General features: G+C 43.9%; 1 protein-coding gene across 1 annotated transcript; it reads left to right on the plus strand.

Moving 5' to 3' along the window:
• Positions 1 to 322: 322 nt before the first annotated feature.
• Positions 323 to 6,340, plus strand: LOC140373699 (tubulin beta chain-like). Its single transcript, XM_072460329.1, has 5 exons — positions 323 to 439; positions 3,825 to 3,933; positions 4,611 to 4,721; positions 5,028 to 5,272; positions 5,395 to 6,340. The coding sequence occupies exons 1-5, from the start codon at positions 383 to 385 to the stop codon at positions 6,205 to 6,207; spliced, it is 1,335 nt and encodes a 444-aa protein (XP_072316430.1). The 5' UTR covers positions 323 to 382; the 3' UTR covers positions 6,208 to 6,340.
• Positions 6,341 to 15,422: the final 9,082 nt, after the last annotated feature.

A 15,422-nucleotide genomic window follows, 5' to 3' on the forward strand; every position in this document is an offset into this window, starting at 1 on the left:
AGAGTTTTTTGTTTTGTTTATAAGAGTTCTTCTATTAAGTGTTTTTTTTTTTTGAAACTTCCTATAAGTTATCTGTCCTTCCCTCTGTATCTACTGTGTTGTAACACCGAAATGTCCCCATGTGTGGACAATAAAGGATGATCTTATCTTATTGAGCACTGCCTGCCTGACGCTCCACCTCACAGGTCCCGCCTCCTCACACGTCTGAACCAATCCCGGGGCCGCACAGCTGCACTCTGCTCTGTCCACGCCCCTTCGCGTCGCCTGGACCCGCTCCAATCATATAAAGCCATTGTCCAGCACTCGCACTCAGCTCTGCGGTCTGCTGCTCCTGGACAACCTTTTATACTCACCTTTTTTTTTAACCTTTCACCTTTGAACCATGAGGGAGATTGTGCACATCCAGGCGGGCCAGTGCGGGAACCAGATCGGTGCCAAGGTAAGCGGGACAGAACCTCCCGTTCAACGCCAATAATCAATTCCAGACGAGCTGCAAGTAACGGATAATCAATTATAAGTGGCAGAAATATCAAGAACTAATAGTAATCTGGATGCAAATATTCGAAAATACGTTGTTTTTTGCAGCTGATTTTTGAGTACTTGCAGTATTGACAGAAAGTGGGTGTAGAGCAGACGCGTCAAAACGCACGAATAGCCGGGTTCAATGTACTTCTGTCCATGCATTACTTAAAAGTGCGTCTCCAGCAACACTTAAAGGTTTAAAACAAAAGGGACATCATCCATTCTCGACTTGTGGCAGAATATCAACGCACACGTCCAGATCTAGCATTCTTCTGGCATTTTTAGACAACAATGGGTGGATGGGTGGGTGGGTGGATGGATGGGAGGGGATCTGCGTGGAAGTCCCTGGTTTGCCCCCATATTGATTAGATTTAAATGGTGATGATGCTGATGGCTGCTGCTTGTATCACACCTAATGGAAGAAACACTTGCAGACAGTGAGAGAGGCAAGACAAGGGTGTGGCAGACATGATTGGAAAAAGCTTCAGAGCTCGTCTTTGTAATCACTGGCTTTCCTCCTTGATAACCAAATGAAGGGCTTGGGCGGGGAAGAGGCAGGGGACGAAGCAGCTGATGCTCTGTGGATGAAGTCACCACTCTCAGGCCTCTTAAGGATGGGAGACGGTGACGCAAAGGAACATGAGGCCATGCGTTTTGTCTGTCAGAAATGTGCCAAAATGTGTGGTCAGTTAATTGCATCAGAAATGCCACATTATATCCTTATTTGATTTTCAATTTTTTTCTTGTGCATAAGCCTACATTTTTCTCACTTTTTAATAGGGCTGCAACCATTCATTGATTAATTGTAATTGATTGTAGTCGTATTTTCGATTTGACTACACAGACTCTAAATGGCGTAAGAAAATACTTTTTTTTTTTAAAATAACAAAGACAGCGACTGTATTAAAAATAAATATGTAAAAAAACAAAGATAATATCATAAATATTCTTTAACTAGAACCCTTCGGTCTCCATATTTTAATCTTTATTTGCTTGATGATGTATTCAAAGAGTCTCAATGCACAATGGAAATCAGAATCAGCAAAGGTTTATTGCCAATGAACAAAATTATAACAACATATATAAAAACAATTTAAATCTACTATAGGATAAAAATAAGCTTACTATGTATACAAAACTTTGTTAAATTTACAGATGTAGAGCAGAAAGTGAACATTGCAGTGAGTGATTAAATTATAGTTAAAGTGACGGCAGGAGGTTCTGGTCCGGATGGACCGTAGCCTCCTGCCTGAGGGGAGTGGCCTCCTGCCTGAGGGGAGTGGCCTCCTGCCTGAGGGGAGTGGCCTCCTGCCTGAGGAGAGTGGCCTCCTGCCTGAGGGGAGTGGCCTCCTGCCTGAGGGGAGTGGCCTCCTGCCTGCCTGAGGAGAGTGGCCTCCTGCCTGCCTGAGGAGAGTGGCCTCCTGCCTGCCTGAGGAGAGTGGCCTCCTGCCTGCCTGAGGGGAGTGGCCTCCTGCCTGAGGAGAGTGGCCTCCTGCCTGAGGAGAGTGGCCTCCTGCCTGAGGGGAGTGGCCTCCTGCCTGAGGAGAGTGGCCTCCTGCCTGAGGAGAGTGGCCTCCTGCCTGAGGAGAGTGGCCTCCTGCCTGAGGGGAGTGGCCTCCTGCCTGAGGAGAGTGGCCTCCTGCCTGAGGAGAGTGGCCTCCTGCCTGAGGAGAGTGGCCTCCTGCCTGAGGAGAGTGGCCTCCTGCCTGAGGAGAGTGGCCTCCTGCCTGAGGGGAGTGGCCTCCTGCCTGAGGAGAGTGGCCTCCTGCCTGAGGGGAGTGGCCTCCTGCCTGAGGAGAGTGGCCTCCTGCCTGAGGGGAGTGGCTCATATAGTCCTTGTCCAGGGTGAGAAGGGTCAGCTGTGATCCGACCTGCACGTCTCAGAGTCCTGGAGACGTGCAGGTCCTGCAGAGAGGAAAGTCTGCAGCTGATCACCTTCTCAGCAGAGCGCACACGACATGTGGATATTCATTTTCATACGTAATACATCTACAATAAACACTATAATGATGGTAACTTAATATCCTGCTCATTCAAAAACTCCTTGTACACTCAGTGGTTGATTCTTTTTGTGGTTTCGATATTGTACCATTTGCCCAGATGCAGCTCATTGCTTGTCATTCCCTGAGGACCCATCATCGACTCGAATGTCCAGTGGATATGGGTCAGTCCGGGTAAACTGACACAAGCCTTTAATGGCCTGTTTGTTTTGTGCCTTGTTCTACAGTTTTAAGGTCAGCAGGTCAATTGTTCCATGCGGTTCAACTGGATGTCCTGATATCGTAGCTGCACTGCTCTTTAATGCAGCAGGCTTATCCAGATTACTCTAAATCCGACTTTTGCTGTGGTTGGCAGAAACTGTTGTGTGGCATTGCTGTGGCAAAAGTCTGTCTACTTTTTGAATCGTCAAAATACTGTCAGTGCTTGCAATCCAACAGACAGATGTGCTTACACAGACACATGGCTTTGCCCCAGTCTAGATTTGCCCTTGTCAGAGCATCAGATGTGCCTTTACAGATTATTTTTACAGTTAGATGGAGGAAACTGGAGAAAACTCACCCAGACATGTAGGGCTGGGCGATCTGAGGGAAAAACAATCCAGATTTTTTTTTTTCTCCTATTGATCAGTCTTCTTTTTTGATTCGATTATCACTTTTTGATTAGAGTCTATGGACTCTCGCTTGAAAAACCTCTCAATAATTGATGATTTCACTTGACTCCTGCTCCGTCCCATGAGACGAACCCACGACTTTGTTGCTGTGAAGCATGAATTCTAGCCACTCAGCCATGCGACCATCGAAACTGATTTATACATGTAGTTGTGAAAACTATATCACTGCCCAAACAAATAAATGGCTTTTATAACTGCAGATTGAAATAGGAGTGCACAGTGGCAGAGCAGTTAGCGCTCTTGCCTCTCAAGAAGGAGATCATGGGTTCGTCTAAAAACATGCAAGTGTTAGGCAAATTTGGCAACTCTAGATTGGCCCTGGTGAATGAAACGTGAGCGTGAATGGTTGTCCGTGTGTCTGTCTATGTGTTGGCCCTGCGACAAGTTGGCCCCTGTCCAGGGTGTACCCTGTCTAGGGTGTACCCTGCCTAAGGCCCAAAGTCACTGGGCTCCATTCACCCGCAACCCCTAACTGGAAAAAGCGATAGAAAAGGAATGACTGAAATCTAATATTGGTGGAAAAACCTGATCATCAGATTCCAGAGAACACAGACAGACGTACTTCTGCTTTTCTCATCTCAAAGTCTAATGGACTCATGTTTATGGAGTCATGTGATCTGTGCCTCTGCAGTTCTGGGAAGTGATCAGCGACGAGCACGGCATCGATCCCACAGGAACGTACCACGGAGACAGCGACCTGCAGCTGGACCGCATCAGCGTTTACTACAATGAGGCCTCAGGTTTGCTCCTTCAAGTTCTCAGCAAAAGAACATAGTGCGCAGGAATATTACAACTGTTAGTGTTATTAGTGTGAGAAGAAACATTGAAACAAAAGCAAACCAACAAAACAAAACATACATTAGCAGATATCCATAATTTTACATTTGATACCAAAACTTTCTAATATAAAAATAAGTTCTGTTCTGTGACTTAATTGGTTTATATACTGACTTTAAGCAAATTGGCTATTGTTGATTTAAAATTGAGATGAATTTCCAAAATCGGGTTACACATTATGATAACTACACTTATTCATGCCTTAGTAAAGCATGAACAAATGGTTAATTGAGAATGATTCAGGTGTCGTAATTAACTAATACACTAAACCTTACACCTAACCTTAATTAAGTAGTTACTAAGCCTAAATCAAGCTTAATAAACAATTTGTTCATTATGAATTAAGGCAAATTAAGGTGTAGTTATTATACCCAAAATAGTATTATATTGTGACTTATCAATGAAACCTGATCTACAACACATTATAATGCATTTTAATGGGATTACATGTACCACAATGATGTGAATTGCTTTATATGAAATTACATTGTGGTTTCTTAACCTTTTTTAAGCTGGTTCTCTTCTTACTTTCTCTTCTCTCTACCTTTCCGTCCTTTCCGTGTTTTTGTTTCTGATGAAGGAGGTAAATACGTGCCTCGTGCCATTCTGGTGGATCTGGAGCCTGGCACCATGGACTCCGTGAGGTCCGGACCCTTTGGGCAGATCTTCCGGCCTGACAACTTTGTGTTTGGTATGTGACTTTTGAAAGAGAACGTGTGTTCAAACTTTTAACTGCATAGACCATTTCTTTGTTTACAACTTTCTACAGTCAATATATGAAGTGAGATTATGTATTGTGTAGCAAAGGAAGGAAAAAAATACGTTCTTCCTAAATATGGTTTATAATATTGTCCCCATTGTCCCTGTCAAATAGATAAAATATTCCAGATTCAGATTCCTCAAAGCAGCCACTCTTTGCTTTGTTGACATTTCATTTCCCCTTTTATTTAACCAGGGAAGTTTTATATGTTTGCCTCACATTGTTCTCTTCTTTTAGGCCAGAGTGGTGCTGGAAACAACTGGGCCAAAGGTCACTACACGGAGGGAGCGGAGCTTGTGGATTCAGTTTTAGATGTTGTACGTAAAGAGTCGGAAAACTGCGACTGTCTGCAGGGCTTCCAGATGACCCACTCCCTCGGGGGTGGGACGGGCTCTGGGATGGGCACCCTGCTCATCAGCAAAATCCGCGAAGAGTATCCCGACCGCATCATGAACACATTCAGCGTGGTGCCCTCCCCCAAGGTGAACAAACTCATGACAGTGTGATCTAGTCCTGCACAATCCCTGGCAGTGTGATGTTTTGTTCACTTAATCTTGCGGCCATGCGACTAAAACCATCCCGTCTGTGCTGGTTTCCTCTTCAGGTGTCGGACACTGTGGTGGAGCCGTACAACGCCACTCTTTCTGTCCACCAACTTGTAGAAAACACGGACGAAACCTACTGCATTGACAACGAAGCCCTGTATGACATTTGCTTCCGCACCCTCAAACTCACCACCCCGACCTACGGCGACCTCAACCACCTGGTCTCTGCCACCATGAGCGGCGTCACCACCTGCCTGCGTTTCCCCGGCCAGCTGAACGCCGATCTCCGCAAACTGGCCGTCAACATGGTGCCTTTCCCTCGCCTGCACTTTTTCATGCCCGGCTTCGCGCCCCTGACCAGCCGCGGGAGCCAGCAGTATCGCGCCTTGACGGTCCCCGAGCTCACGCAGCAGGTCTTCGACGCCAAGAACATGATGGCGGCCTGCGACCCCCGCCACGGCCGCTACCTGACGGTCGCCGCCGTGTTCCGCGGCCGCATGTCCATGAAGGAGGTGGACGAGCAGATGTTGAACGTGCAGAACAAGAACAGCAGCTACTTTGTCGAGTGGATCCCCAATAACGTGAAGACGGCGGTGTGCGACATCCCTCCCCGCGGTTTGAAAATGGCGGTGACGTTCATCGGCAACAGCACGGCCATCCAGGAGCTGTTCAAGCGCATCTCCGAGCAGTTCACCGCCATGTTCCGTCGCAAGGCTTTCCTGCACTGGTACACGGGCGAGGGCATGGACGAGATGGAGTTTACGGAGGCGGAGAGCAACATGAACGACCTGGTGTCCGAGTACCAGCAGTACCAGGACGCCACGGCCGAAGAGGATGGCGAATTTGAGGAAGAGGCTGATGAAGATGCGTAAAAAATAACAATGCTCAAGTGCAAGATGTCATGTTCAAGTGCGATTTTTAACTGTAATCCCTCTGTTAATTAAGAAACGTGCCAAATGCATACACACCGTTCATTAGAAACTTGAAATAAAGTGTCAAAGTGTGTTTTTTGTCTTTATTTAATGGCAAATGCTAAAGCGTGCTAAAGTCCTGTGCTTCTTTTCACATCAAATAACACCATAAAATATTTGGCTTTTCAAGCAGCCTGCCAAGTACCACTAGAGCTAGAATAAGTCAAGTGTTCAAAAATGTCGCCTATAAACAGGAAGTTGAAACCCATCTGCTGTTTATTTTTCTGCTTATTTCAAATTAAGTTTCTTACTGAAACGTGAGTTGCTTGTAATAGATTATACATACAGTAGAGGGCGCAGTGCACACATTGTTCAGCCCCTGGTCAGACTGCGTCTTAAAGCCGTTTCATTCCTTTGCAAATGGGCTTTTTGATAAGTTGGCTGTTGAAAATACCTCTGGCAAATTAGGAGGAATAGAAATGAAGAAATCAGGCTGGCTTTAGAGAATGAAAAGTAGAGATTAGAATGAGACGATTTGGACACAGCAAAATAATTGTGATAAAATGATTGTAGACTAGAGCAGTTTTTGGATGGTCATGATGAGTTATGGCAACGCATCAAACTTGTGAAGATACAAAATTATTTTTAATCCGACTATTTAACCCTCACCCTAACCCTAACCCATTTAAAAAAAAGATAAACACTGCAATACAGCTTACTTTTTTCTTTATATTTAACCGAGAAAGTTCATTTTAAATGCCAAATTGAACAAACAAATGGCGCTTGAAGATTACATGTAATGTAAGTTGTGTGTAATAATTATTGACCAGTTGCTGTGCAAACTAGTAAAAACAGATTAAATAACATAGACTAAACACATTGAATTTGATGCATGTTCTTTCCAACCTTTAGTTGAATTTGTCCAGACATTTTAATTATAGAACCATATTTTATTACAAAATCAAACCATTAAAACTATACTTTGGCGAGCCAAAACTCAAATTGGCTTGTGCATTTTGAAAAAGACAAACCATAGAGAGCCAAAAAGTGCATGTCCAGCTCTACTACAGTTTGAGATCTCTCTGGGACAAGGCCTTTGTGCAGATGCCCTCCTCTTGTCGCCCTCTAGTGGCCGCCTGATGTAAGGGGAACCCTCAGCAGCCAGCACTCTCTTGGCTCATAGAAATATTGCCACACATAGTTTTGGAGTAAGGGATACACTAAACTCCCTCTGGCTCGCACCTAAGAGTGGGCCTGGGCATGTGGAGGTGGAAGAGACACTCGTCATTCTACTGACATATCGGGGCTAAGCGCCCAGCGGAGGGGCCGCGTGTGTGGGGGTCCTAACAAGGTCATCTGAGGGAGTCCGCTGACAGCTTGACTGATGGAAGCAGGGCAAGAGAAAGAAGGACCACAGCCAAGCGATGGATCAATCTCAAATCAAATGTATGAACGTGTGTGGCCAGAAAATGTACTCCAAATGAGAATTACTTTGATTATTTTTGTTATTTTTATTCATTTAAATGTACAAAACACACATTTAAATAAACAGTAACAGAATATTTAGATAAAATGGAAATAAAACAATCAATAAAACAAAATAAAACAAATTTAAAAAAAACACTTGATATAGGAAAAAAATAATTTAAAACAAAAAAGTGCCTTGAATTCATTAAAAGACATAAAACCTTTTTAAGCTTGTTCAATATTGGGGGGGGGGGGAAAGTTGCCAAAAGCCTTTTTCTCAAGCTCCATATTGATTCCGTGAGACTCACGGAATCACTTAAAATTAAAATTAAAGCCGTGGCTACAGTATACAAATAGCCCAGTAGTTTCAGGAGCCGCGACACGGCCATATAGCCTCATGGCTAACCCTAACCCTAACCCTGACCCTAACCCTAACCCTGACCCATAGCCTATTGGCTAACCCTAACCTTAACCCTAACCCTAACATTGACCCTAACCTTAACCTTAACCGTAACCCTAACCCTGACCCTAACCCTAACCCATAGCCTCATGGCTAACCCTAACCCTAACCCTAACCCTAACCCTGACCCTAACCCTAACCCATAGCCCCATGGCTAACCCTAACCCTAACCCTAACCCTAACCCTGACCCTAACCCTAACCCATAGCCTCATGGCTAACCCTAAACTTAACCCTAACCCTAACCCTGACCCTAACATTAACCCTAACCCATAGCCTCATGGCTAACCCTAACCTTAACCCTAACCCTAACCCTAACCCTGACCCTGACCCTAACCTTAACCCTAACCCTAACCCATAACCTCATGGCTAACCCTAACCTTAACCCTAACGTCTTTGTGAGACCCTGGCTCAACCACCCTGAGTACCTGATTAGCATCTAAATGTCCTTGTCCTGGTCCTCTACCTTTCCAGGGGTTCAGTAACCCATAATAACCCATAATAAATAACAGCGATCACCCAAAGGACAAGTTGCCGACTCAAAAACAGAGCAATGTAGTTTATTCGATCCAATGCAGTGAAGAAAGCTGTAAAGAATGGTACATAGGTGAGACAAAACAGCCTCTACACAAGAGGCTTTATCAGCACAGAAGAAATACAAGTTCAGGACCTCAGAGCGCCGTGCATCTCCATCTTGAAGCCTCTAATCACTCGTTTGAAGACGGTGAGGTGAAGGTTTTAAGCAGGAGAAAAGATGGTTTGAAAGAGGAGTTAAGGAAGCTATTTTTGTTAAAAAAGAAAGACCTTCTTTAAACAGAAATGGAGGGCTAAGATTCAATCTTCCTGTTATTTATAATGGAATACTGAACCCCTGGAAAGGTAGAGGACCAGGACCAGGACATTTAGATGCTAATCAGGTACTCAGGGTGGTTGAGCCAGGGTCTCACAAAGACAAAGAGGATTCTAATAGGCCATTAAAATTCTGAATAGGCTAGCTCGGTAGATACAAGGGGGGAGTTTCTGTTGAAACAAACAACTCTTGCTACTTCAGGAAGGCTCCTCCCAATGGGCGGGTCTTACCACAGAACAGTATTAATATCGGAGTTCTCGATCTAAATTCTTTTATTGACAATGACTCTTGGATGAGAGTCGAAACGTCTATTTTTTCTAACTGAGTCCAGATGACTACAACTGAAGCTTTTTCTACTATGGAACACGCCTGGACGAATGAGGGATTACACCGACATATTTCCAAGAATTTTGGGCCTAAAACCGTGGATTTAGTTCGGGAACTCGTATCTGTAGCCAGGAAACTAGCAGACAACAGGAATCACTTGAGGTTCAATCTTAGATGCAGACAGAACAACATGATCCCGAAGAGCCTGCAGATCAAATCACCGGTCAGAGGACACAGAGCAGAGAAGATTTGGAGAAGGAGCCTTATGCAGATGCTCAGTGAAAGGATCCAGGAAAACAACGTCAGAATTGATAAATTGAAAGACAGAGCAGGAACTTTACAGGAGAAATTAACCAGCATACTCCCTGAAGAAGCTTTCAAAAGAGTGCTGGATTTTACACAGACAGCACAAGAAGCACAGCACAAGAAGAGCAAAGAACGCCAAATCAAGAAGTTCAACATTCTTTTGAACAAAAAGAATGCAGGTGAGGTCGAGCTAGACATTAGGACTGAGACAGACAAATTAGCGACCAGCAAAAACAATTGGATTAAGAACCTATCAGATCGTGTTCTGACACAGGCAGAAAAGGAGGTGCTTTCTAAAGGTCTCAACTTTTCTGTCACCTCCAAACACATCCCTACAGAGGACTACATCACAGCCACTGAAACGGCAATTAGAAACAACAAAATGACTGAATCGGAGGCTACAGACCTGAGGTTACGTGTCACAGCGACCCTGAAGAGTGCCAAACCACCTCCTTCAAATATCACATCTGAAGAGAGAAAAGCACTTTCAGCACTGGAAAAAGATCATAGCATCAACATCCTCCCAGCAGACAAGGGACGTTGCACTGTGATTCTCAACGCAGCTGATTACGAAGCCAAAGTCCACACCCTCCTCGAGGACACGACCACATACGAACGCTTGAAAAGAGATCCGACCAGTGGCTACAAGAAGAAAGTGATAGACTGTTTACAAAGGCTGGAAAAAGAGGAAGCGATAGACCGGCCTCTGTATTACAGACTGTATCCTGGTGAAGCCATGCCTTGCATTTATGGGCTTCCAAAAATACACAAAAAGGATGTTCCACTCAGACCCATAGTGTGCAGCACAGATTCCATCACTTACAATGTGGCCAAGCATTTAACAACTATATTGGCTCCGCTTGTGGGGAATTCGGAACATCATGTGGAAAACACGCACAACTTTGTGGATAAAGTGAAACATCTCCAACTGGACCCAGATGACCTCATGGTTTCATATGAGGTTGTGTCCCTGTTCACCTGCATCCCGACCTCTGATGCAGTAGCAGCAGTGAGGATCAGACTGCAGGAAGACACCACCCTACAGGAAAGGACCAAACTGACACCTGAACACATATGTAAACTGTTGGACATCTGTCTGAACACCACTTACTTTCAATTCCGGGGACAATTTTACAGACAGATTCATGGCTGTGCCATGGGCTCGCCCGTCTCTCCCATAGTGGCCAACCTGTACATGGAGCACTTTGAGAAGAAGGCACTGTCCTCATTCTCAGGCATAGCCCCAAAACGGTGGCTCCGCTATGTCGATGATACTTTTGTAACAATTAAGAAACGAGAGCTGGAAACCTTCTCTGATCACATCAATGCTGTGGACCCACATATCAGGTTTACAAGAGAAGACGCTAAGGAGAATCGCTTGGCCTTTCTTGATTGTTCCACGATCAGAGGAGAGGACGGGAAACTCCAAATAGAAGTATATAGGAAACCTACACACACGGACCAGTATCTGCTCTTTGGTTCCAACCACCCACTACAGCACAAGCTGGGTGTGATCAGAACCTTACAACACAGAGCTCAAGGTGTGCCCACCAGCTCAGAGGGCAAGAAGAAAGAGGAAAAACATGTCCGTAATGCCCTCTCAGCCTGTGGTTACCCCGCTTGGGCCCTCAACAGAGTGAAGAGAACCAAGAAGCAGGACAAAAGGGAAACTGAACAGAGAAGGAAGGGTGTCTCTATCCCTTATGTGTCAGGCCTCTCGGAAAAACTGCAGAGAATTTTTAGACAACACGAAGTCCCTGTTTATTTTAAACCAGGAAACACTTTAAGACAAAAACTGTTTCACCCTAAGGACAAGTTGCCGACTCAAAAACAGAGCAATGTAGTTTATTCGATCCAATGCAGTGAAGAAAGCTGTAAAGAACGGTACATAGGTGAGACAAAACAGCCTCTACACAAGAGGCTTTATCAGCACAGAAGAAATACTAGTTCAGGACCACAGAGTGCCGTGCATCTCCATCTTGAAGCCTCTAATCACTCGTTTGAAGACGGTGAGGTGAAGGTTTTAAGCAGGGAGAAAAGATGGTTTGAAAGAGGAGTCAAGGAAGCTATTTTTGTTAAAAAAGAAAGACCTTCTTTAAACAGAAATGTAGGGCTAAGGTTTAATCTTCCTGTTATTTATAATGGAATACTGAACCCCTGGAAAGGTAGAGGACCAGGACCAGGACATTTAGATGCTAATCAGGTACTCAGGGTGGTTGAGCCAGGGTCTCAAAAAGACAAAGAGGATTCTAATAGCCCATTAAGATTCTGAATAGGCTAGCTCGGTAGATACAAGGGGGGAGTTTCTGTTGAAACAAACAACTCTTTCTACTTCAGGAAGGCTCCTCCCAATGGGCGGGTCTTACCACAGAACAGTATTAATATCGGAGTTCTCGACCTAAATTCTTTTATTGACAATGACTCTTGGATGAGAGTCGAAACGTCTATTTTTTCAAACTGAGTCCAGATGACTACAACTGAAGCTTTTTCTACTATGGAACACGCCTGGACGAATGAGGGATTACACCGACCTAACCCTAACCCTAACCCTGACCCTAACATTAACCCTAACCCATAGCCTCATGGCTAACCCTAACCTTAACCCTAACCCTAACCCTAACCCTGACCCTAACCTTAATCCTAACCCTAACCCTGACCCTAACCCTAACCCTAACCCATAGCCTCATGGCTAACCCTAACCTTGACCCTAACCTTGACCCTAACCCGGCACGGTCAAATAGCGCAGTATGAGAAGCCGCAACACAAAATAGCTTAGCCGTTTCGGCTGCGCGCCGCAGCTCTGAAGACACTCCCTAATTAAAATGATCTGAATCGACGAATACTCGATCTCATGTTCACTTAAATAACATGGCAAAATCCCAACGAGAGCTTTATAAATAAACGAAATGCAGTGCTGTTCTCTTCTTGCATCCAATAATTGCCATCCTACTTTACAGTAAAACACAATCTGTTTTTGATCAACATGAACACAATAATTCACATTTTACATGTTCAAATGTTTGATGCAATGGACAGGAATATATTATTATTGGCTATTAACCAAGTGAATAAAGTAATCCAAGAAAGGACTCAAGTATAAGGGTAAACATTTTAACTTTGGGAAAGCTCTGATTAATAATTTGATGTGAATGTTTAGGTAGGGACAAAACATAAAGTATTTTCAAAGGAAGGACAACAAAAATGAGTACATAGTGCGAATAGGTTACTCAATTGATTACACATAAAGAAGTAATGACTCATGTTTTCCTACACAGGGCGTTTTCCTGCTTTGTGGAGGCCAAACGCTTTAACTGCAATGGACATTTTGGCTCCTAAGAGACTGAATTTCATGCTGGTTTATGACCTGCTTGTGTGTGGCAATAGCTCAAACGTCTTTACATCCATTCAAATTCAGAATAACCACAGCTGCCCCGGGGCGGCCGGACAGACACACGACTGCCATTCTTCACCAACACCTGTTTTGACCAATGCCTTGATCAGACTTTCAACCTTCTGGATATAGGGCGAAATAACAACCTGGGCCACCGTCTTAAAGGTCAGGCACTATCTTTTCTAACTTCCCCTTGCTCACCTCAATGGATATACTATTGCTTTTCCTATAATATCTGATCCCTCGCTATAACGCGGTTCACTTTTCGCGGTCTCGCTGCTTCACGGATTTGCATCATGCATTGTGTTCTGCATTCTGATTGGCTAAACAGTCTCTCCGCGTCTTCTCTACCTGTGTGTCAATAACGTTATGGATTAATATGTACACGTACGTAAAACCGCTTGCCAAATAGAAGTTTGCGAGGCCGGTGAGAGCGTGCGTGTGAGCTTCAATGTTTTATGGAGTATTTCATTGTATAATAACTGTAAAAAAATAAAGGTTTCTACTTCACGGATTTCACCTATTGCGGGTTCGTTTTGGAACGCAACCCCCGCGATAAACGAGGGTTCACTGTATTCTACAGTATGGCATTAAAACTCTTGACACAAACTGCACGTCAGATCTGTGTAATGCGTGTTTCATGGTATTTTTTGAACAATAAAAACACCTGGAGCCGAACCAATGTGAGAGTTTAAATGTCGTGGAGCAAAACCGTCTCCAGAAGAGGGCGTGGAAGTTAAATGCGCACCTTTGAAGAACAGAAGAAGTTCGCTCAAGGACAGACGGCCGTTAGCGGGGGTCTGTTTGTGTGACGTGGTATCAAGGCTGTCACAAATAGTTAGGGCCGACATACCAGATCGTAAACACATGATAATCCCTCCACTTGTTTATTGGTGCAAAGCTATGCAGAAACATGCCATTTCATATCCTCCACCGACCCCCCACTGACCCCGCATTTGTGCCCGCTGGGTTTTTACGGCCGTCTCAGGTTGACAAGCCTCTGATTTATTTAGAGTTTTTGTATTTGAATCGCATGAAACGAGACAGACTCAGACAGCTAAGGTCTCATAAACAAGCTTGAATAGATACTTCGGCTCAAAAGTAAAGCGTGGTCAACAGAGGAGGGAGTTTAGCCACAAATTGTACTGTCTGTTGGTGTTTGTGTTCTTGTTGTTTGTATTTGTAAATGAAAATAAATACATTAAAAGAAATTAAAATAAATGAATACAAAAATACACAAACAAACAAGCTACAACTCAAGTGCTAAATAACTATTTGGACCTGATTTATGATGATAGATGATAAATACAATACTTATTTTTTTTCATTTTTTAACTATGTAATTGTAATTAGTTACATTTAAAAATCATGTGAGTCTGGAGTACAGCACAAGTCCCAGTCGTTGTCTCACGGCTGTTTCTGCTTCTTTCTAGACCTATAAAAATCAAAAAACACTGCGTCGCCTGCTCCGACTGGCACCAGATTGTGGTTTAAAACAACTTAAAACTGGACATTTGTCATATTTTGTTTAGAATTCTGGTCAAATGTGAACTTTGTGTTTTTACTCAAGTACAAATTTACAGTACTTTTTTCCACCACTCTTACTGTTTTACATTTTTTGGTTTGTTGTTATTAGCAAACAACTACAATTTCTTCAATTGCAGTATTTGTAATTACCGTAGTTACTTTCCACCCCTGTGAGTAACCAACATTTAGAGCTTGTTTCTTCAATGAACATCAACACAGAGGTAAAGTGTCAAAAACTATACTCAGACAACTACAATTTCTTCAAAACATTAGGTTAATATGACAATGTAAATCCACCTCTGATCATTGCAGTCATGTCAAGTTTGTGTTGTTTGAGCGAGCAGATTCTTCAGGTGAATAAACGCGCAGGTGATGGAGAAATACTTGTTTGCAGCAGATAAATATTAGGCCTCGCTGACCCAAGGCTGAGTTACAGAGCGATACGATCTCTTGATTTGGCTCCAGTTTGGTCATCCATCCGTCTCTTGTATCGGCTCCAGCTCAGTATGCGCTTATGCAGCTCTGCTCCTCACAGCACGCCAATTATTTTGTTATGTACTTGACCAATATCGGTTACCTCTAATATATTTTTCCAGTTTTTGATCTCTTCATTTATCAGATGGTGCTGACCAGTGACCACTGTGTGAGCACAACGTGACCAGGATCAGACCGTGCAGACCTCTGGGTCCGTCCAGGTCCGGGATTTGAGCCTGAGCACTTTGTCGACACTCACCAGAACATTTGGTGTCCTGTTCTTAACAGCACCAAACGCACTGGTGCCTTTTTTTTGACATGATGCTCTTGATACGTCACATTGCTTTATACCACTGTCAGTGAGAAGTCCAATGCT

Source organism: Eucyclogobius newberryi, unplaced genomic scaffold (assembly GCF_026437365.1).
Source record: "Eucyclogobius newberryi isolate DKJ021-1_F unplaced genomic scaffold, fEucNew1.0.hap1 SCAF_3, whole genome shotgun sequence".
Classification (NCBI taxonomy): domain Eukaryota; kingdom Metazoa; phylum Chordata; class Actinopteri; order Gobiiformes; family Gobiidae; genus Eucyclogobius; species Eucyclogobius newberryi.

What these genes read in the sequence shown, in the direction of transcription:
- LOC140373699 (XM_072460329.1), top strand. Translation starts at nt 383, where the DNA reads ATGAGGGAGATTGTGCACATCCAGGCGGGCCAGTGCGGGAACCAGATC. An exon ending in GGAACCAGATCGGTGCCAAG is followed by an intron (nt 440 to 3,824) that starts GTAAGCGGGACA and finishes GTGCCTCTGCAG; the next exon opens with TTCTGGGAAGTGATCAGCGA. An exon ending in GCCTGACAACTTTGTGTTTG is followed by an intron (nt 4,722 to 5,027) that starts GTATGTGACTTT and finishes CTCTTCTTTTAG; the next exon opens with GCCAGAGTGGTGCTGGAAAC.